This window comes from Candida parapsilosis, contig 006139 (genome assembly GCF_000182765.1).
Source record: "Candida parapsilosis strain CDC317 annotated contig 006139".
Taxonomy (NCBI): Eukaryota; Fungi; Ascomycota; class Pichiomycetes; order Serinales; family Debaryomycetaceae; genus Lodderomyces; species Lodderomyces parapsilosis.
The window spans coordinates 299,229-320,430 of record NW_023503282.1 but is presented as its reverse complement, the minus strand read 5'-3'; the positions used below and the strand labels follow the sequence as shown (position 1 = coordinate 320,430).

The window sequence follows — 21,202 nt, the reverse complement described above, 5'->3', positions numbered from 1 at the left end:
GAAAGACTAGTTCTTGTCTGATGAAGAAAGAAAGAAAGAAAGAATGAAGAATGAAGAATGGACAAAAGAGACTATTGAATGATATTTATATTCTTAGTTGGACAAGTAAAAAACTTTTGATGATGATTCGATTGATTGTGATGAAAAATCATTATGAGTATTGGTTTCTTTTTGTTTGTGTCATTTGGAATGGATTTGTGTAACTTCAAAGGAAGATGCCGAAACTTACAGAACAGGAAAAAAAAGAAACTCAACTCTCAGGTATGTGTGTATGGATGTAATTATGTTATCATCCAATCAAATTGTTTACTGATTATGCACCAGGTAGTATTACATAATATATTACATAATACACCACATAATGCACTCGTTATATTACGATTACTCCTGTATCGGTCTATATAGTCAAACACTACGAAAACAAAATCACAATGACTGGAGTCGTTTTGAAATATTTGGTCCCTCTCTCTCTTAAAGTCTCATTATTGTAATACTTCTCTGATAGGGATGTAATCTGTGTATAAAGCCGTAACGGGGTTCAATTCTATCAAAGAAGAAGAAGATTACGTTGTGATTGGGTGGGGTGGGGTGAGAGAGGGAGTAGATTTATTGTAGAGAGCAGAAGAATGGTGTGCTATAATTAACACACACACACACACTAACACACACACACACACACACTCTCTCTCTCTCTCTGTTTCTCCTCAGCAAATGTATATGACATCCAAGGAGTCAATGTGTCATCACAAGAGTCAAATATTGAATACTATAGTAACCTATAACAATATGAACATATAGCTAGGTAGAGCGAAAGGGTAGTGTACTTGTCATAAATTCATTAGTATGATTTTATGTGCAGGATACACTACCAACGGCAAATTGCGAAAGACAGAAAACAAGTGAACGGTGTTATCCGATCTTTACAAAAAGAAAATACGTTAGTAGTGGATAGCTTTTACTGCATTGATACGACTGTGGAGTAAGTGAAGTCAACAAGAGTCAACTCGACTTGATCTCCTCCCTTTTTCTTTCTCTCCACTTTCGTATGGTGGTGAAGAAACGTACGATGTTAGTATTATTATGTACTCATTCTCTTGTTATATGATTGGCTAGAGATTAAAGAAAAACTAAATAATAATCAATCAAGCCATTCTAAGGTACATCCCACATAGGAGATCATATATTCTTTTGAAGAAGTTAAAAAGGCAAAATAAGCTGGTGATGATTCACTTCCAAGAAAAAAAGAAAAAGAAAAACACACTTTAGCATTGATAGCATATGATATTATTTCATTGCGCATGCTCCCGGTTTCATCCCAAACTTTTTCATTTATCCGTAATCTTCCGTCAATAATCGCTTTTCATACAGTCTTTTTTTTTTTTACTTTAGGTTTGACTCCGAACCCAAACTGCTCCGACGAAAAGAAATGAAAGGCTGATTTCAAACGCTACAGTTTCCGAAATGAATGCAAAGAGTTGGAACCACTGCCGAACGTTTCTATGCATTCGCAAAAGTCTAGTGCTTAGCGAAATTGAAACAAACAATGCACTTGAAGAGCTCAAAGTATTTGATTCTTGACAACGCAGCCATCCATAAACGTCGCGATCTCGAGTTGATGGTAGCCCTGAGTGGAATGGAACCAGTGATCGTGTCTCCGTATCCACCAGGACTAAACGCATTTGAAGAGCTTTGGTCTGTGTGCAAGACTAACGTTTAAACTATCAAATCTACCTGGAAAGGAATAGTTGACACCAAGAGTAGGAGAAGCAACAGCAAATATAGCCTTGGAAAGTTACCAAGACTTCCGTAGACATGCTAACAAGTGTACACAATATCGTATTAAATTGAGATCTTTCTAGAGTACAAATCCTTGTTCCCAAATTAATGAATAGCAGGACAACTACTTTTGACTTGAGAAAATGACTGCAAAAATCCTTTGAGAAATGAAGGCAAAAAGAAATAAAATTGAAATCAGAAAAACTTGCAAGTAAAGTCATAACTTGTTAATATTCAATGTTTCTCATGTTTATACCCTTAATTCAAACATCATCGGGTTTATGAGTCAAGACAAATTGCTCTAATTGCTTCGGGTGGTTATGTGGTATGAACTAATACGTCACGTTGGTATTGAAAATCTACTTCTAACCACCCCCCCCCCCCCACAAATATTCCTCTTCTACTCCTCTTTTATAGGGTTTGTGCAAACATTTAGACCTTGCTTATTCTTATTCGGATATCTCTTTTCCTTAATATGTACTGTGCGAACAAAGCCATGTGTCGCATTAGTAAGAACTAACATATCGCACTAGTTTGAAAAAAAAAACAATAAAATAAAAACTGTATGCACATGAATTAATCTCATTGACAACTTGGAGCTTTCTAGGTTTTTTGGTGCCGTACGAGTACGACAATTGCGGGAGTAATGAAAATATCACGCCATTAATCATGTTGGTTACTTTGTTGAGTAAACCTTAAAAATTGTTGCAAAATGGAAACTTAGATTCACGTGATTTGTGGATACAACACATAATAATATATGTAAGGAGAAGAATTCCCACCTGAAGTTGTAACTAACCGTTGTGTCATATTAAGAACCAACTGACAGCTTTACTCAGAAAGAAAAATTCAACGACTGAGCAGAGAGTACGGTGGACGGAATACACATCATTGTCAGCAAAATATTTACAAAATCATTATAATACAAAATGGCTGAAAAGAAAGATAATGCAAATGAAGAAGAATTGTGGAAATTCAATAGAATAGTGCTTACGATAACTTTGTTAGTCTCGGTGCTTATGAATATAAAACTAGCTTTGTTTATTGCTAGAAATGACAGAACGACATGTCTACAAGATGTTCAACACGGTGGTCAAATACTGACTGCAACTCTGGCACCACATGACAAACGTGAATTGGCTCAAGTGAATTTTATGTCATCCGAAGTTGATGAGTACCTGGATGATATGGACGACGGCAACGAGTTGATTGAATACGTGAACGTTGAACGGCGAAATAAGTGGATATGGACATCTTTAGTAGTTGGCGGGATAATATTGGCAGCAGCAGCAACTCTCACAGCAGCCTGGGCTCCTGCATTGGTAGCTGGGGGGTTGGGTAGAATAATATATTCGCTTGTGGTTGGAGCTAGTGCTATCATGGCTGTAGCAGGTTCGATAGGCTCTACTGTTACTAATGGAAAGAGGGACAGTTACAACAACGATTGGCAACATGGACAATTTATGATGGTTGACGCAACGAATACAAAATACTACTTTTATGATGTATTACAACTTCATGGCAATAGTATTCATGAATTATTAACCAGGTCAACTATTAATCAGTACATGGCTTTTACGACTAACGGGACAGGTAGCGATAATGCAGGAGGGTTATTAGGCTATAGTGATAATGGCACACATTTCATACTAACAGAACAACATTATTCTATAACAGAATTAATAAACGACATAGTTGATCAACACAATGCTGACTGTATAGGAGATTGCTATGTCAACAATTTGAACAACATCCATTTAATGAAAAAAACAAATTATTATCAGGTAAATTGGGCAAGCTATAATTATGATATATGGTCAGAGGAATATCAATCAGAAACAAGGTATCCAGGTTTGAATGGGCAACAAGTAATAGACGGAATAAATCAGGGGTACCTGAGAAATGGAAATCCCGACACTTGGAAGTATTGCATGTGCATAGATGGTGACACTAGTGGGCAATACAATGACATACCAATTAGAATGGGTATGACGGGAGAGGTATACTTCAATACATATGGTGGAATCGATGGTTACTGTAATAACGCGCATTGTGGTGCACAATGTCAAAGCGATGGCTGTACATGAGTTTGTGCAATTATAGACACTCAACAAGGTGTAGTGCCTACAATAGCAAATAATCCAAAACAACAAACTTAAATAAAACAAACATAAAGTAGATACAGTTTTTTTTAATTTGTTTCATACTAGTGCAAAATAAAATTTTCATACTAGCGTGGCATTTATTATTCAAACCATGTGTAGCGTAGCCACAGTAAAGACCTTTAAGTTGGTGTTCTTAGATTAAGGAATATATAGATATAAACTTAGGGGAAATGTATTTACATATAAAGCAAATAGAGAAACTAGATATAGCCCCATTTGCGTTGCGTCGCGTCGCTTTTAAGTTACAACAACGACACGACACTAGGACATAGTTTTTTTTTGTTCCTATGTGATTTTATTTTCTTGCTAGATCAGAACAAATTATAACAAGAAAAGAACTGAACTTTAAGCTCACATTACATACTGACAGATATATAGATGGACTTGGTGATTGCTTTACTTTGGAGTCAGACCTGATGGGTTTGGAAAGAGATACTGCTCCATAGGAGTCTTGATTTTGTTTAGTTACAGTATTTACAATGAAGCATTACTTCCAACTAAAATTGAAGTTGACAACTTACATTCCGACATAGAATGTGATGACATAAATGTAGACATTAGCTCTGAACAGGACGAAACTTGTAAATGTAAGAGGGGTTCATACAGATACTACTCTGAAGCACAGAAGTAAAGATTCTGGCAACTAGTTATTGAACAAGCGTCTTCTGCGTACAAAGTAGCACAAGCATTCAATACCAGTTTGCTAACAGCTTATACTTGGAAAAGGATGTGGAATTGCCAACTCATCCGTGAACTCAATAGTATTTGTGATGAATTCAAAAAGCGTGGTAGTAAACCCTTTTTCATTCTCTGAGGAACACAAAAACTTTCATGAAAGAGTTGGTACGCTCGGACCCTACTGTTACCGTAGACTTCTTGTTAAATAAATTGAGGAGTATATTTGAGGATGTGAAGGCAAATATTTCTACTATTTATAACTTTCTCATCCAAGTTTGTAAGTTCAGTCTCAAGAAGCTTTCTAAATGGGCCATGAGACGGGACCTGTCAGAATTAAAACAATAGAAATTCTAGTGGGCACTTGAAATTAAGGATAAAATTGACCTCGAAAAGAACTATGTTTTCATTGATGAGGCTGGTTTTAACATTAGTATGAGACGAAAATATGGATGGTCAGAAGTAGGTGAAAAGGCTGTCCTCGAAGTTTCTGTCAATGCTACAGTTTCGGAAACTAATGCAAAGAGTTGGAACCACTGCCGAACGTTTCTATGCATTCGCAAAAGTCTAGTGCTTAAGGAAATTGAAACAAACAATGCACTTGAAGAGCTCAAAGTATTTGATTCTTGACAACGCAGCCATCCATAAACGTCGCGATCTCGAGTTGATGGTAGCCCTGAGTGGAATGGAACCAGTGATCGTGTCTCCGTATCCACCAGGACTAAACGCATTTGAAGAGCTTTGGTCTGTGTGCAAGACTAACGTTTAAACTATCAAATCTACCTGGAAAGGAATAGTTGACACCAAGAGTAGGAGAAGCAACAGCAAATATAGCCTTGGAAAGTTACCAAGACTTCCGTAGACATGCTAACAAGTGTACACAATATCGTATTAAATTGAGATCTTTCTAGAGTACAAATCCTTGTTCCCAAATTAATGAATAGCAGGACAACTACTTTTGACTTGAGAAAATGACTGCAAAAATCCTTTGAGAAATGAAGGCAAAAAGAAATAAAATTGAAATCAGAAAAACTTGCAAGTAAAGTCATAACTTGTTAATATTCAATGTTTCTCATGTTTATACCCTTAATTCAAACATCATCGGGTTTTATGAGTCAAGACAAATTGCTCTAATTGTTTTGGGTGGTTATGTGGTATGAACTAATACGTCACGTTGGTATTGAAAATTATGTTGCATTGGTATGAAATAAAAATAAAAAGGACTGTACTGTTTTAGTTTAAAAGAGTACATCGTCGTACAAAGATCTCTCTGGGCTTATGAATCCCAAACAGATGCTCCCCCCTTACGTCTTGAATGCCTTGAAAAAACTCCTGATTAAGACATGTGATATTCACGTGATTATATTGTATCAATATTTACAGCTTTTCTACACACATGCATATATCATTTTCAAAATGCATCATCGGGTATTTCAATTTGATCATTTGGTTCTTTAGGTTCTTGTGCTTCACTCCATTGAGTTACATCATCAATATAACTCAATATATTTTCAACACTTTTGCTATCTTTTGAACAATCCAATGGAAGAAACTGTACCATACCAAAATCATCAATCAATTGAGCTATACTCTTGGTCATTTTCGTGAACTGAGGATTTATTTCATCTTCTTGCTTTGCCAACAAATAAGGATCAGGATTCAAAAATTGTTTCAATTTCCGTTTCGAAACTTCATCTTTAATCAAATCAATCTTGGACAAGATATTAATATGAGGCAATTCCAACAATATCATCGCTGACATGGCACTTAAAGCACCACTGAAAAACTTGGAAGCATCAATAACAAAAGCCGATTCCAATAAATAACAAGCACACAAATTAAAACCTAGACTCAGTTTCAAATGATTAACAATTGTCGGCACCACTGGTATATGCGTATATAATTCAATTTGACCCGGCATATCAAATATAAGATATTCATCATTATAATCACCAATTTCCTCATCTAGCCAATCTAGATTCTGCAACAAGTATTCGAAACAATAAATTAAACCACCGTTGGGACCCAAGTCCAATTCTTCCATTACATCTTGTAAAGAAATTAGATCACGTATATCAATGGTGAATTCAAATTCAGTTGCATCTGCCGCGGGGTCCAAGTTTACAATGTGGGCTCGACGACCTATTGATTGCATATGTGATATTATTGAGTTGCAAAATGTTGATTTGCCTGCTCCTGCTGGTCCCATTACCAATACACCCGTGCGTGACATTTTTTGATACGTGTGTGTGTGTGTGGGTACTTGCCTGTAGCTCTTGATTGAATAAGGAAGTATTTAACGAGACTGTTGCTGTAGGTGTGGTGCTAAAAGTGCAATAATCCAGTGTGATGACCTTGTGAAGATTTGGAAGATGAGAGAAAACAAAAAAAAATTGACAATCAGAATATTGTCGCGACATTTAAGGATTTCCTCGCCCTTAACTTGGAGCATAATTAGTTGCAAATCTTATCAAACCTTGTACACTTGTCGTCTCTAATATGTAGTAAAATACTCTTTATCCGGTACATATATATATATATATATATATATACCACTAATAGCACCCAATAAATACAAATCACCCCGTTTAGTAGCCCTACTTTGTCTTTCGACACCAACAATCATCATAATCATTCTCAACTTGAATCATTACATCATCACTAAACAACCCATTACCACCACTACCACCACTACCACCACTATTACCACTACCATCGTCATGAAATAATCGTTCAATTTGTTTCTTGATATACCAACTATTCTCACCCCGGTAGATCTGTACATGTACATATCCATTGATTTTGGCACCACCACTAGGCCAAAACCTCGGTGTTGTGATTGATTTAACTCCCTTGATGTGGGAAACTTCATGCAATGTGTGTCGTATTATTGATTCTTGATGTGGTTGTATTTTTAGCAATAAGCTAGATGACGTGGATTTGATCAATGGGATAGCCGATGCGAGAATTAAGAGGGCGATAATGAATGACGCAATGGGGTCGAATCCTTGCCAGTGGAACCATTTGGTCAAGACGGTGGAGATTACTACTCCTACTGATCCGAGTGCATCAGCTAGTATGTGAAGGAAAATACCTCTCATGTTGTCATTAACGGCATCGTTTCCATTTGTGGAGTGAATAGTAGATGAGTGAGTATGCAGATGCAGATGCAGATGCAGTGCGGCATGTTGTGGACTCGCATGGCTATGACTATGTCCATGACTATGTCCGTGACTATGCCCGTGCCCATGATTGAAAGCAAAAACACCAACAAGATTAACCAACAACCCCAATACCGAAACCACAATCAACTCATTAGTCCGTTGTAAATTCACAGGGTTGATCAATCTCCCCACAGCTTCAAACATGATGGATCCACTAATACCTATCAACAACGTAGCATTGGTAAAACCCGCCAAATTTTCCAAATGGAACCAACCTAATGGGAAATTCAGAGCATTATCAATATCGCGTTTCGATAAAACACCAGCAACGAGACCCAATGCTAACGATAAACAATCTAGTAACATGTGTAATGAGTCCGATAAAAGACCTAATGATTTCGATCTGAATGAATAAAGAAATTGGATAATCATGAAACTGGCATTGAGGAGTAAGAAATTGAATATTGCTCTGGTATCTTGATGTTTCACCACTTGTGATAAAATTGACGAAGAAGAAGAAGAAGAAGAAGAAGATGATGATGATGATGTAGCAGTGGTTGTCACATTGATGTTGTCGTTGGTCCCATTTCGAAGCAGTTTGTATCGCTGACTTGTTTTTAACCCAGGTATAATCAACACCGTCAACACCATCTCACCTAAACAAGACCAAAACTTAAATTGTTGAAACACAAGATACTTCAACACACTACCAACCAAACTCAATCCCATAAAGAACAAAACTTGCACTTGTAGTGCATCCTCATTGTTGTTGGTACCAGTGTAAGTAGGAAACTCTTGAAACGTAACAAGACTAATAACAACTGTAATCAAATTGACTGTCATCATACTAAAACTAACTACCTTGCTCAACCACAACCAAATTATCCCACCCGCAACAGTTGTCAATATAACCACTTTTCGGTTTAGACCGATTTTGATACTATTGGCTTTCCGCAACATTGTACACGCGACGCCAATCAATGCATACCCCAACACAATCAAAATTTTGGACTCTTCTTGATCTGAGTTGTTGGGTGAGCTCGTGTGCAATACTAATAGGTCTAGAAACAACATTATTGGAGTATAGATATTGAACGAATTTAAGTAAAGACCAAATATAATCATACTGCATCGATCAAAGGGGAGGAAAATGGTGGATAGTAGTGCAAATATGATTGACAAGTAAATCGTCACCGTATTAGTCCTCGACTCTGTTTCCTTCGAGATGGTCTCATTGTCATGTGGAACAATCTTCATCCATTGAGCAATGAAGATCAACAATAATATAGCCAGACTTGATGCCAATGCCGCAGCAACCTGCAGCGATAGCAGAGGTGCATTAACAATACCATCTTCGATAGATTTACTGGCTGCTATTGTTGTTGTTGCTGTTGTTGCTGTCGTTGTTAGGATCAAGCCTTGTGATATCAATACTATAGGATAAGCAATCAATAGCGGTAGCGATGTAGTTAAAAGCAGAGCTATTGATGACGTAGTCGATGATAGCGATGAAGCTAGGTTGAGTGTTGGTGTGAGTTTTGAGTATGGCAGATTGAGGTTGTACGGTACTTCTGTTTGTTCCATTATATATATATATGTATGTATATGTTCTTGTGTTGATAGAATTGTGAATGAAAGTGACGTAGATGTGAGAATAAGTGTGTTCTTGTTTAAATCTCTGTACAACCACTTTAGCTTCCTGTTCTCTTTTTGGTTTTGTTGTTGAAATTTTGTGCTCGTTGACGCGTGCTTACTTGAAACAACAACGACACTTTAACCACACAACAATCAACCATTGGTTTCAACCACTGACTACTTTCCTCAATGTTTAAAAGGTGTGTACTCTATTATCTATAAACTCTATCTTTAATCTTAAATAGGCTCTTGTCATTTTTTTTGTTGATCCTCATTCATTTTTCATCTTGCAGTCATTAAACCTCACCATTACTACTTACAACCATCATTCCTCTCTCTTTTCTTATTGAACGGTAAATTGTTCAACATCAAACTTCTTTGGTGAAATACCCATATTACCAATAAACTTGACAGCGTCTTTTCTCATTTTTTCCTTTGTATCATCATCCCATTGCAATTCTTTGGACATAATTTCAACGACTCCATCGACGGCAGAAAGTGCTTCTCTAGCATTCAAGAATGCCAATCTGGTTCTTCTAGAAAGGAAGTCTACTGGTGTTCTTGGGTACTCGTATTTCAAAGAATACAACAATTCAGCAATAGTAAAAGGTTCATCAAATGATTGATAACTCAATTGATTCTCAGGTGATGCTTCAACTATACTAGGAATAAATTCTTTATTGGCTGCCAATGTGATTGGCAACTTGTTGTAGTCACTAGCGGCATACAAGTCCAAAATCATGGCCGAACGTGATCCATAATTGTGAGACAAATGTTTGGCCAATTTCAATGGAATCTTGTATTCGTGAATCAATCTGGCGGAATAGTTCTTCGAGTAGTCATCACCACCAATTAATATCAATTCATTAGTTTGACATGGTTTGATATTTTTTCCGGCAAAATCAAAATGATTAACAACGTAATCAATGGTTTCTTGAGCCATTTCTCTATACGTGGTCCATTTACCACCGGAAATGGTCACTAATCCAGATGACGATTCAATCAACAAGTGCGACCTAACTAATCCTTCAGTTGATCCAGAATCTTCTTGTCCCTTTGGAATTGTGCTTGGGTCTCTAACCAATGGTCTAATACCTGACCAAGCTGACAATACATCAGTTCTTTCAATTGGGAAAACCAAGTATTTTTGCATTTCATTGATGATATCTTGAATATCGTGCTCAGTGGGGATGGGGTTTTCAGGAACAAATTTTTCAGGCGTGTCAGTAGTACCGGCAAGCACCTTACCTTGCCATGGCAAGAAGAACATAACTCTACCATCAGCAGTTGAAGGATCTAATAAACCGATATTTTGTGGACAATAGTATTCTGGTAAAACAATGTGGACACCACTTGAAGGAACAACCATTCTTGGCTTTTGAGGAGTCTTTGGTGGTAATCCTTGTGGATCTTCATCCATTTCCAAAATATTATCAGCAAAAGGACCAGTAGCATTAACAATTGAAGTTGCCTTCAATTCGTATTGTTTATTGGTTTCCAAATCAGTGGCTTTAACACCGTATAATTTACCCTTGTCGTCTTTCAATAATTGGTCAACATTGAAATAGTTTAAAACTGTAGCTCCATGTTCAATAGCAGTAATGGCCAAAGTAGCATTCATTCTGGTATCGTTAAAAGAACCATCATGGTAAACACAGGCAGCTTTCAAGTTCGATACATCCATCATTGGGGCAATAGCGGCAGCTTGCTCTTTACTGAAAATTGTAGAGTTTCTCAAATTTTGTTTTCCGGCAAACCAATCATACATTTTACAACCAGCAAAGAAATAAGGAACTTGCCAATAGTTGTAAACTGGAATCATAATTGGCAAAACTGAACACAAGTGAGGAGCAGTTCTCAACATATTACCTCTTTCATTTAAAGCTTCAATAACCAAATCCAATTGTGCTTTTGATAATTGAAAAATTGCCTTTTCCAAATACCTAACACCACCATGAGCCATCTTTGTTGATTTGGATGAAGTACCGGATCCAAAGTCGGTCTTTTCCAATAAACATACATTCAATCCACGAGTAGCGGCATCAACAGCACATCCTGATCCAACAGCTCCACCACCAATGATCAAAACATCAAACTTCTTTTCCGGAGTTAGTCTTGAAACTAATTCTTCACGTGTTGGTGGAGGGGCGTAATCCTTTTTCAATGGTTTATAAGACGTAGCAATCTGTGCTGGTTTCTTTGGTTGAATAAAGTCCAAATAAATGATGGTACCTCCAGCAGCTGCACCCAAAGCTAAGGATGCTTTACCCACTGCTGACTTGAAAAATCTCGACATAGTGGAGAAAGGGTGAGTAAATGAATATATAGTGGTGTTGAAACTCCCTAGTGATCTAAATGAGAAGAAAGAAGTGAGTTTATATTTATGTGATTTGTTTTATTGTTGTCGTTAATTTTGACGCTGTGAAAATTTGGCTCTTCTGGAAAAAAGGATCTTTTTGCGTCAGGTCTCGATGTTGCTTTTCTTTTGCTTTTTCTTTTTTTGCTATTTTTTCAGCGTTTAATTTTTCCGAGGATGTTCTTATTTAGCAAAATTTAAAGTTAGTCACCTGCTGAAGTAAATGGAGGAAAGAAATGCAAAAAGGAAAAGAAGAGTGTTTTTTTTTCATAAAAATATGGCGCTTTTGAAAGATATTTAAATTAAACAGAATACAAATGATTGGACGCTTTTATTGTTGTCGAAGTTAGAAAACGGAAAATGGAACAAGAGACAATAACAATATAGTAAAGTACACGTTTGAACTAAAAAAGAATACCGAAAATGAGATTATATTTTGTGTCACCAACAACGGACAATCGCAATTCGAACAAATAAATATAGCAAACAAATTTACTATTTTAAACCATTGTACATGTGTACAGAAAAACAGTTTTTTGATCTTCGAATTCTACCGAGATCAGAAAACGATCGAAATGAGGCTTTATGATTCACCCTTCTTTTCTTTTTGGTCAATGAGCTTATATACTTGTAGAATAATGTTGCATTCCACGTGCGTGAAAACTCTCCGATCAAGAAGCAAAAAAAAAAAAAATAAAAATCTTTTTTCTCTTCCCCACCCTCGGCATTGGAGAAACAAATGGTTCTAGACAGGGCGAACCAATGCAAATACACAAAAATGAAAGCGGTATAGGGCACCACTCGCTCCAGAAGAATGATGAATCGAATCAACACTTTGTATAAGAAAACAAAATAGGCAAGGTAGTGGGTTTGAGTGATGCCAAAATTACGTCAGGGAGATATAATCAATGTAATCGTAATATAAGACGATAATCATTGAAACAGAAGTGGAAATTTCAAATTTGCAATATCTCGATTGTTGCTGCTGCATATTGTCGTGTGTGTGCGTGTCTGAGGCAGTGTGGTCATTTCAAAAGTTGTACTAAATACACACCAACGACAACGAAACCAATGACAACAACAACGGAGTTTCTACTGTACGTTTGACTTGAAAAAGAAACGACTGAAACATCTTCATTGACTTGTTACTTGTTGGTAGCGACGCCAGTCTCGTTGGAAAACTACTCGAAGAAGAAGCAGGTGTAATTGATTTCATCTTGTTAATTGTTCTCACCTTTGACGGGGACTGATTTCTCAATTCCCAAAGCCATTCCGTTTTTGATGCCAACTAGTTTGGGATCTTAGTTGGTTGTAAAAATGTTGCCCGCGCTAGAAGCGTGTTTTTTTTTTTCTTTTTTTGATTCTCGATCTCTCGTTGAAAGCTTCGGAGAGATTTATGGAGAGATGATGTTTTAGAGGAGTAACAAAAAGAGTAAAACAGATGTACCTTTGGAACATCTGACATTTACTCTCACCTACTAAATGTACCTCAAATTTTGCGTTCCACAAACAATTTTTCTCTTTTCAAGTCGGTAAAAATTATATCACGAATAAACGTTGGAAGCTTAACGACCTATCAAAACACGACGATAATGGGCAATTTGGCACGTTTTGTGACTTTGCCCCAGGTTTTTTTTTTCTCTTGCCCTTCCCTTTTATTGTGTGGGTGGGTATATCGATGGTTTATTGTAAAAACGTTGGATGTGTACTGCATGTAGATTAGTTTGTGTCATAAAAAGCTTATTCCCTATTGCTGTCTAAATTACGTGTGATAAACCGTTATTTAGCCGAGGTTAAAGTACTTCGTTTCTTTCTTTTTAAAAAACACTTCAACGGCTAAGACCGAACTCAAAGAGTTGCAAGTAAAGCACTTTTCGTCAAATGTTCGATTGGAACCCCGGAGAATTGGTGCATTTGATTTTTTAGCGCCAGGATATATAGCATGTGCAATCCGTTATAGAACAAAATGAAAGTTAAAAACAAATGATGGAGCTGTCACAGAAGAAAAGGTCGCAAAGTAGCCGCTTTCATGGACAGGATTACGCTTTAGCACTTGATATCCTTTTCTAAGTTTATGTAATTTTGCACAAATTTTGCAACAACGAAAAACAATCAGAAGGAAGAACAACTATAAACGCAATGTCATAGTGCAATCACATTGACAATTGCTTTTATTGAGCTTGACAGTCCGACAACTCTATCAACACTAACTCTTCATGACGCATCAAGTTTACTCGAACTCGCCTCCTGTTACAAGTGTTTTAACAAGGTAGTAATATTTTTGACCAAAAGTACACGTCACTTTGGTAACCAACAAAATTTCCAAGCCCCCCGGTTTTCTAAAACAGTCTCAATCAATATATTCTACCAATTCATTCACTCCTTTACAATCTTTCCCGAATGCCAAGCTCAGACAATCAAGAGGCTTTTGAACAGTTCAAGATAATTGCAGGCTTGGGATCAGATGATTCTTCCAGTGATGTTGACGACAAAATCAATCGTCTACTAACTATTCATGATCACGATTTAAACAATGCAATCTTGACATACTTGGAATCAGGTTTTGAAACAGTTGAATCAGCTCAAGTAAATACACAAAACGATACTGGCACTAGTTCAGCGATAGATCCTAGAGAGATTGAAGGTAATGGGACTGGCACTGGAGGTGGCGAGAATGACGATGACGATGGAGGCATAGGTGAACTAATACATCGGTCAGCATCGACAAGGACCAGAGGTGATTACGTCAATCTTCAAAGTCAAATGTTTCTTAACTCGCTTACGCCTCGATTGCCTAAAGCGCCCCAAATTTCCACTCGCTGGCAATTAGATGTGGGAATTTATAGTTCCCTTATTCATGAGCGAGAGGAGAAACAGAAACGCGAATTGGCGGGAGAGAAGAAATGGCAAGCTAATGAGAGTGTGATTGAACATAGTCGTGAAATAGATAGTGACACGTCAAGCACTAGACTGAGTGCAGCCGCACGCAGCAATACTTCGATTTTGAATACACTATGGTTCATTTTGTTGATTATACCCAAAAACATTCTTCTGGTGATCATAAACTCCATAAAGTTCTTTTTTGGCTTTGGATGGGGTGGAGATGATGAGGGTGACAACAATTTCAAGCTCAATAGACTGTATGATTTCGAAAAGTTTCATCCTGATTATTCATATTTGTCAACCCTAAAGGAAAAACAGGAGCTGGAGGATGAAACCAATTCCATAGACATGTACGATATAGTGGAATCAGGTTTCAACGAGTTGCACTCACACTGTCAAAGGGAATATGACTGGTTGTTGGTGGTTTTGACCAATGATTTACCAGAAACGACAAAGTTTATGAAGAAACTACTCAGAAATTCCCACTTTAAAAAATCATTCAACAAGAACAACGGTAATTTCAAGTCTACAAAGATGTATTTCGCCAACGTTGATCATTCACCAGAAGCATGGGAAATTGGTCAAACTTATAAAATCAAAAGGACGCCATATGTAATGCTTGTGGCTAATGTGTCTCCAAGCCCTGATATCATGGCATCAATGTCAATAGTCTACAAATCCAATTTGTCCAAACAATTCATTATGGATGATGAATTGAGTATAACTGTACTGAAAATTGCCAAGTATTTAGTCAAGAATATTGACAAGTACAATCCACAATTAGTAGCTGCTAAATACGACAAACAAGAGACCGATTTCAGTCGATTAATTAGACAACAACAAGATGATGCATACACGCAATCACTACTTAAAGACAAATTGAAGAAACAAAAACGAGATGAAGAGTTGCGATTGAAGGAAGAGACAGAGAGTCTTGTCAAATTAAGACGGTGGTTTCTTTTAAATTTGATCAAAGATAATCATATTGAAGGTTTAACTGATCCTGATGACTCTCTACGTGTGGCAGTTAAACTCCCCAGTGGTAAACGTCTAATTGAACAGTTCAACAAGTCAATCACAATCCTTCAATTCTTTATCTATATCGAACTCAAGCTATTCATTGAAGAAACAACACTGGAATTGAACCATGCAAATGACAACTGGTTGCAAGATGAAGCAACTATTGATGAATTGATTGGTGAATTGAATCTGGATTTATCTGACGAGCACAAGTGTCGATTCCAAGATGTACATCATTATTACCTGGTGAATCCATTCAAGTTTGAAGTTGTACAGCCGTATCCTAAAAAGGTTATCGCGTGTGATTCAGAATTGACTATTGGAGAAGTGCCTGAATTCAAGGGTGCAAACTTCCTTGTTGAATATATAGTTGAAGAAGAAGATGACGATGATGAGGATGAGGAGGGTTGAAAAGTGCTATTGGTAAATCTTTTTCAAATACATATTACTTCTGGATCGTTGCGAGGAATGCACAATTCTCTGTACGTAATAATATTTGTAATTTGATACATAGCCTCCTCTCCAAACTTCGCAAGAGGTTCTACACGCCTTCACTTCTTTAATTGATAACTGTCATGACTAGACAATCTCTCAGATGCCCATACGGCTCATACAAAAGGGTTGATATTTCTACAACTTCGATTTCGAGCTTTTACAATAGATAGAGCACTTGAACAAAACTTATTACAAAATAAAAGACCATATAAAACTTGAAAAAATCTGTGTAGTTAGTACCATCCGGCGCATGACTTCTGCCCGTATTTGCCGAAGAACAACGTCAATTACACAGAATAGTGGTAGATTTGAGAACAATCGATGCTGGAACGGTTAAACAACTGTGCCACTACAGCGAAGTTGGATTAGACTTCCAGATCGAAATCAGCTTGTAATTTTCTTGATTTTGCAAACATAACAAAAGGCCGACACTCTCCATACATTTCCATCAGATAAGGAATCTTGATGAACACGCTGAATGAAAAGCAGTCATCAAGAAAACCCAAGTATTGTCGCAAGTTAGATGCCAAGTGAAGGTATACACGCGAAGGGGTTACCGCCACTCAGAATGGTATCACCAAACACACATGTGCTCTTCACTTCGAAACAAAATGGGGCCGCCGAACGAGCCATATGAACCGTTGAAGACGAAGTCAGTACAACTCTGATTGACTCCCAATTGTACGCTCGATTCGGACCCTTCAACATAATCATTGCCGGATTTGATTTCAGCAATCTTGTAGGTCAAGTTGTTGCTAAATAGTATAGCGTGGCGGTATTCCATTGTTAAAACAGTTCATATTCCTTTCAGTAACCTACCGTGCCACGTGAGCCCAAGGAATTCATTAAAAGTTACCTTGACAACAATATTGACGTGGTGCACGCCATATCTTTTAGAAGCCTCATGCATGCTCTCATGGCCGTTCCTTTGTTTCCTGAAGCATTTGTTTATCAAACTAAAAGGAAAAAGGAACCATTCATTGATATATTTTCATCGTCAGCTGATAAACGCAATGATGAAAGCATCTTATCAACAGACGTAAATCAAAATCGCATGAAAGCAAAGCATTGAAAAGTTCGTCGTTAGCATCACACAATACAAATCAAGTGAAAGTAACCAAAGAAAAATACATCATGAAAATATCATCGAATAGCGAAACGAAACGAAATGGTTTGCTTCTTTGTTGGCATTCTTCTATGCCAATTGTCCAGTAACAACAATAATGATCCACTGTCGTGATGTTCATTCCGTGTCATTTATGTGTATGTTGCGACATTTAATACGGAAAGAGTGAAAAAGAAAAAAACTGAAATCCATCCAAAAACCATCGAAAGCGTCTCCTAATCATCTCATCAACTCCACCAACACATTCCTCTTCTATTTCCAATGGTACAAATAAGTGAAGTTACCGATAAAACTACCTCCTTACCAGTTTCTTCAGCTAAAGAAAATAGAACTGCCGCCCATACTCACATCAAGGGACTCGGCCTAAATGAATATGGCACTGCCAAACCCATTGAGGGTGGTTTCGTTGGTCAACAAGATGCACGTGAAGCATGTGGTATAATTGTTGATTTAATCAAGAGTAAGAAAATGTCTGGGAAAGCAGTTTTGATTGCTGGTCCACCTGCAACTGGTAAAACAGCATTGGCATTGGCGGTATCACAAGAATTGGGTCCAAAAGTTCCCTTTTGTCCCATTGTTGGACTGGAGTTGTACTCAGCTGAAGTGAAAAAAACTAGTGCATTGATGGAAAATTTCCGAAAGGCAATTGGATTGAGGATCAAGGAAACTAAAGAAGTTTATGAAGGTGAAGTTATTGAATTGACACCAGAAGAAGCAGAGAACCCATTGGGCGGATATGGTAAAACTATAAGTCACGTTATAGTTGGATTGAAAACAGCCAAGGGAACGAAAAACTTGCGTTTGGATCCAAGCATCTATGAATCCCTACAAAAGGAGCGTGTTGCTGTTGGTGATGTCATTTATATTGAATCAAACACTGGTGCTGTTAAACGTGTGGGAAGATCGGATGCATATGCTACTGAATTTGATTTAGAAGCTGAAGAATATGTCCCACTCCCAAAAGGAGAAGTACACAAGAAGAAGGAAATCGTTCAAGATGTCACATTGCATGACTTGGATGTAGCAAATGCCAGACCCCAAGGTGGTCAAGATGTATTGAGTATGATGGGTCAATTATTGAAGCCCAAAAAGACTGAAATAACTGACAAGTTACGCAGCGAAGTTAACAAAGTTGTTTCAAAATATATTGATCAAGGTGTAGCTGAATTAATTCCCGGGGTGTTGTTTATTGATGAGGTGAATATGTTGGATTTGGAAATTTTCACCTACTTGAATAAAGCCTTGGAGAGTAATATTGCCCCTATTGTCATCTTGGCATCAAATAGAGGATTAACTACGGTTAAAGGATCAGATGATTTATCAATTAAAGCACCTCATGGATGTCCACCAGATCTCATTGATCGATTATTGATTGTTAGAACTTTACCTTATAATCAAGATGAGATCAAGACAATCATTACCAAGAGGGCCAATTTGGAAAATTTGACCTTGAGTGAAGAGGCAATCAATAAATTGAGTCATGATGGGGTACAAACTTCATTGAGGTATGCTTTGCAACTATTGACCCCAGCTGGTATATTGAGCTCTATTGCTGGTCGTTCAACTGTTGAATTACAAGACGTTGAAGAGTGTGAATTGTTGTTTTTGGATTCAAGGAGATCAACGAAAGTGTTGAACGAATCAAAAACCTTTCTTTGAGAGAGTGTGTACTTTGTAATAGATTAACCTCTCTACTTATTTACTCTAATTGTTTAGCTCTTACTCAATTGTTCACATTCTTTCAAAAACTCAGTCGCTGAAAGAATATCAGTACTTCCATAAATGACATTGAATCTACCCTTTTCACCAACACCGGCACCACCACCACCACCAACTCCGACACCTCCACTGATTCCAGCACCACCGTTTCTATTTGCCTCACCGTCTCCATGTTGACCACTCCATTCAGTCAAGTTAACATACTCCAAGTAATTACCACCACCAACAACGAAAACAATCAGATCACTATACGATTGTCTCTTTGGTGGTTTTGAGTGTCCACCACCTCTTGATTTTGGATCAAAATATAAATACTCATCAGTCAAGTTGATTGATTGTTGAGTGGAATTTGTTGGATCCATAATCGCCTCAACAATCTTGGTAATTGGAAGCAAATTTCGTTCGGGAATGAAATTTTTAATCTTTGAAGCAATTGAGCTCAAACCTTCAGAAATACGACCTTCCGTCAATCCATAAAGTTTTGATGATAATCCACTGAGTAAAGCAGATGAAGTCTGTGCATTGGACGATGAAGATGACAACCCCCCACTGCCACTATGATTGCTACTATATGAGTCAGATAAGTTGGATAAATTGGCAATTTTCAGATGTTCTTTAAATTTAAGGATATAGTCAAATGCCGACATGTCCAAATTAGGATAATGTTGAAGCAAAATCGACTTGACTTTGGAAATATAGTCCGAGGATAGATGATCACTGACAAGAGTCAAAATGATCAATGTACGTAACTTGTCCAAGGATGTGTCTTGCTTGGCATCATCGTTATTCAACAAATCCATAAACTCTTTTAAGATCTTGGTATCGTTGTGATTACCTCCAGCATTTTGTTCAATTTCAAAATACGTATCCAAATTCTTGGCTTGTAATTCATTGATCAAGTTGGATAAAATATCCATATGCATATCCAATGTTGCTTTTCTTGCGGTCAACTCTGGCAATTTTTCAACTGCTTGTTGAATATTTGCGGTTGAGCTCGTTGAATTTTGGTCAATATCATCCAATGATGTTATTCCCGTCTTGTTGGTAATTTCTTTAGCCTCTTGTTTATAAGCATTCAATTCAACGTCGGCATTTTCAACGACATCAGGGAACGGCAATTGGGCATATTTGGTCCAAAAAAAATCACGAGGATCAATATCATAATTCTTGACCGTTTCTGATTCAACTCCATTCTTATCCTTGGCTATCTTGCGCAACTTGATCGTATTTCTCTTTAACAGGTAAACATCGCTCACCATACATTGATAGATCCATGAATGAGCAAACATTGAAGCTAAATCGAAATTTCTATCCAATAAAATAAGAACTGGTCGTTGTGTCAATGCAGCGTTGTGTTCATTACCCAACAGTTTGGCGTTACTCAAGTATTCTCGCAACTTTAAATCGAGTTCTTGAGCTACAAACTCAGCAGGTCCGTGTTGTTGTGCACGTATTATAGGAACAACATCCAAGCTTATAAATAAGGATAACAATCCATCAGCAATGGTACCCACCAAATCATGAATTGTTTCCTCTTTTGTTTGCGATGTGTTGAAAGTTGTAAAAATGTTGTTCAAATTCAATGAAAATAAATTGGGTTCGGTAACCACAAAATCTAAATACTGATCCCAAACTTGCTTTATTCTTGATGCTTTACCCAGTAAAGCCACTTGTTTGGCGAAATCCTCCAACAAGTCACGAGGTAAATGGGAAGTGAAATTGATGTAATAAGTGTCATACTTATCGTCATTCAAATCGTGAATTATGGTACTAATGTTTTCTTTAGTAGGTTCAACAAAGTAAATGACTGGCACATCAGGTAATTTCGATCGTTGTTGATTAATCAATGAATGAACCGTGATACCACATCGTAACAAATCATTGACTCGCAAAACTGACGACAAGATGTTTCGTGATTTTTGATCAAGGACTAGTACTTTCCAAATGATTTCTTCTGATTTGGAAGCTAACGTCAAGTCTGCTGAACCTTCCTTGTTCAAATGGAGCATTCGCTCTAGAATCGCAATTTGACGATTCCTTAGACTGGGTAAAACTTGCAATGACATGGGAAGAGGGTGGCCCTTAATACAGTTTAAAGCAGTAGTGGTTTTGATGGATGAAAGTGTTGCTGTATCAAAGGGGTTGCCTGTGTTGCAAATTAAGCTTGGGTGATAGTAATACGTGTTTT

The 21,202-nt window shown here is 37.3% G+C and overlaps 7 protein-coding genes and 1 pseudogene across 8 annotated transcripts; 4 read left to right on the top strand and 4 right to left on the bottom strand. All coding sequences in view use genetic code 12, as the record gives it.

The window, feature by feature from the left end:
• Positions 1-2,705: 2,705 nt before the first annotated feature.
• Positions 2,706-3,863, top strand: CPAR2_501370 (DUF5341 domain-containing protein; the record flags this gene model as incomplete). Its single annotated transcript, XM_036810550.1, has 1 exon — positions 2,706-3,863. The coding sequence occupies one exon, from the start codon at positions 2,706-2,708 to the stop codon at positions 3,861-3,863; it is 1,158 nt and encodes a 385-aa protein (XP_036667075.1).
• A 909-nt stretch (positions 3,864-4,772) lies between these two features.
• On the top strand, positions 4,773-5,231 carry CPAR2_501360 (annotated as a pseudogene; the record flags this gene model as incomplete). The annotated part of the gene is made up of 1 exon: positions 4,773-5,231. A coding segment is annotated over one exon (459 nt).
• Positions 5,232-6,027: 796 nt separating this feature from the next.
• CPAR2_501350 (putative signal sequence-binding GTPase) lies at positions 6,028-6,771 on the bottom strand (the record flags this gene model as incomplete). Its single annotated transcript, XM_036810549.1, has 1 exon — positions 6,028-6,771. One exon carries the CDS (start codon positions 6,769-6,771, stop codon positions 6,028-6,030), a length of 744 nt encoding a protein of 247 aa, XP_036667074.1.
• Positions 6,772-7,213: 442 nt separating this feature from the next.
• On the bottom strand, positions 7,214-9,364 carry CPAR2_501340 (metal cation transporter; the record flags this gene model as incomplete). The annotated part of the gene is made up of 1 exon (XM_036810548.1): positions 7,214-9,364. One exon carries the CDS (start codon positions 9,362-9,364, stop codon positions 7,214-7,216), a length of 2,151 nt encoding a protein of 716 aa, XP_036667073.1.
• A 394-nt stretch (positions 9,365-9,758) lies between these two features.
• On the bottom strand, positions 9,759-11,711 carry GUT2 (glycerol-3-phosphate dehydrogenase; the record flags this gene model as incomplete). The annotated part of the gene is made up of 1 exon (XM_036810547.1): positions 9,759-11,711. The coding sequence occupies one exon, from the start codon at positions 11,709-11,711 to the stop codon at positions 9,759-9,761; it is 1,953 nt and encodes a 650-aa protein (XP_036667072.1).
• A 2,460-nt stretch (positions 11,712-14,171) lies between these two features.
• On the top strand, positions 14,172-16,085 carry CPAR2_501320 (uncharacterized protein; the record flags this gene model as incomplete). The annotated part of the gene is made up of 1 exon (XM_036810544.1): positions 14,172-16,085. One exon carries the CDS (start codon positions 14,172-14,174, stop codon positions 16,083-16,085), a length of 1,914 nt encoding a protein of 637 aa, XP_036667071.1.
• A 1,471-nt stretch (positions 16,086-17,556) lies between these two features.
• On the top strand, positions 17,557-18,954 carry CPAR2_501310 (RuvB family ATP-dependent DNA helicase pontin; the record flags this gene model as incomplete). The annotated part of the gene is made up of 1 exon (XM_036810543.1): positions 17,557-18,954. The coding sequence occupies one exon, from the start codon at positions 17,557-17,559 to the stop codon at positions 18,952-18,954; it is 1,398 nt and encodes a 465-aa protein (XP_036667070.1).
• Positions 18,955-19,007: 53 nt separating this feature from the next.
• Positions 19,008-21,023, bottom strand: CPAR2_501300 (syntaxin-binding protein; the record flags this gene model as incomplete). Its single annotated transcript, XM_036810542.1, has 1 exon — positions 19,008-21,023. One exon carries the CDS (start codon positions 21,021-21,023, stop codon positions 19,008-19,010), a length of 2,016 nt encoding a protein of 671 aa, XP_036667069.1.
• Positions 21,024-21,202: the final 179 nt, after the last annotated feature.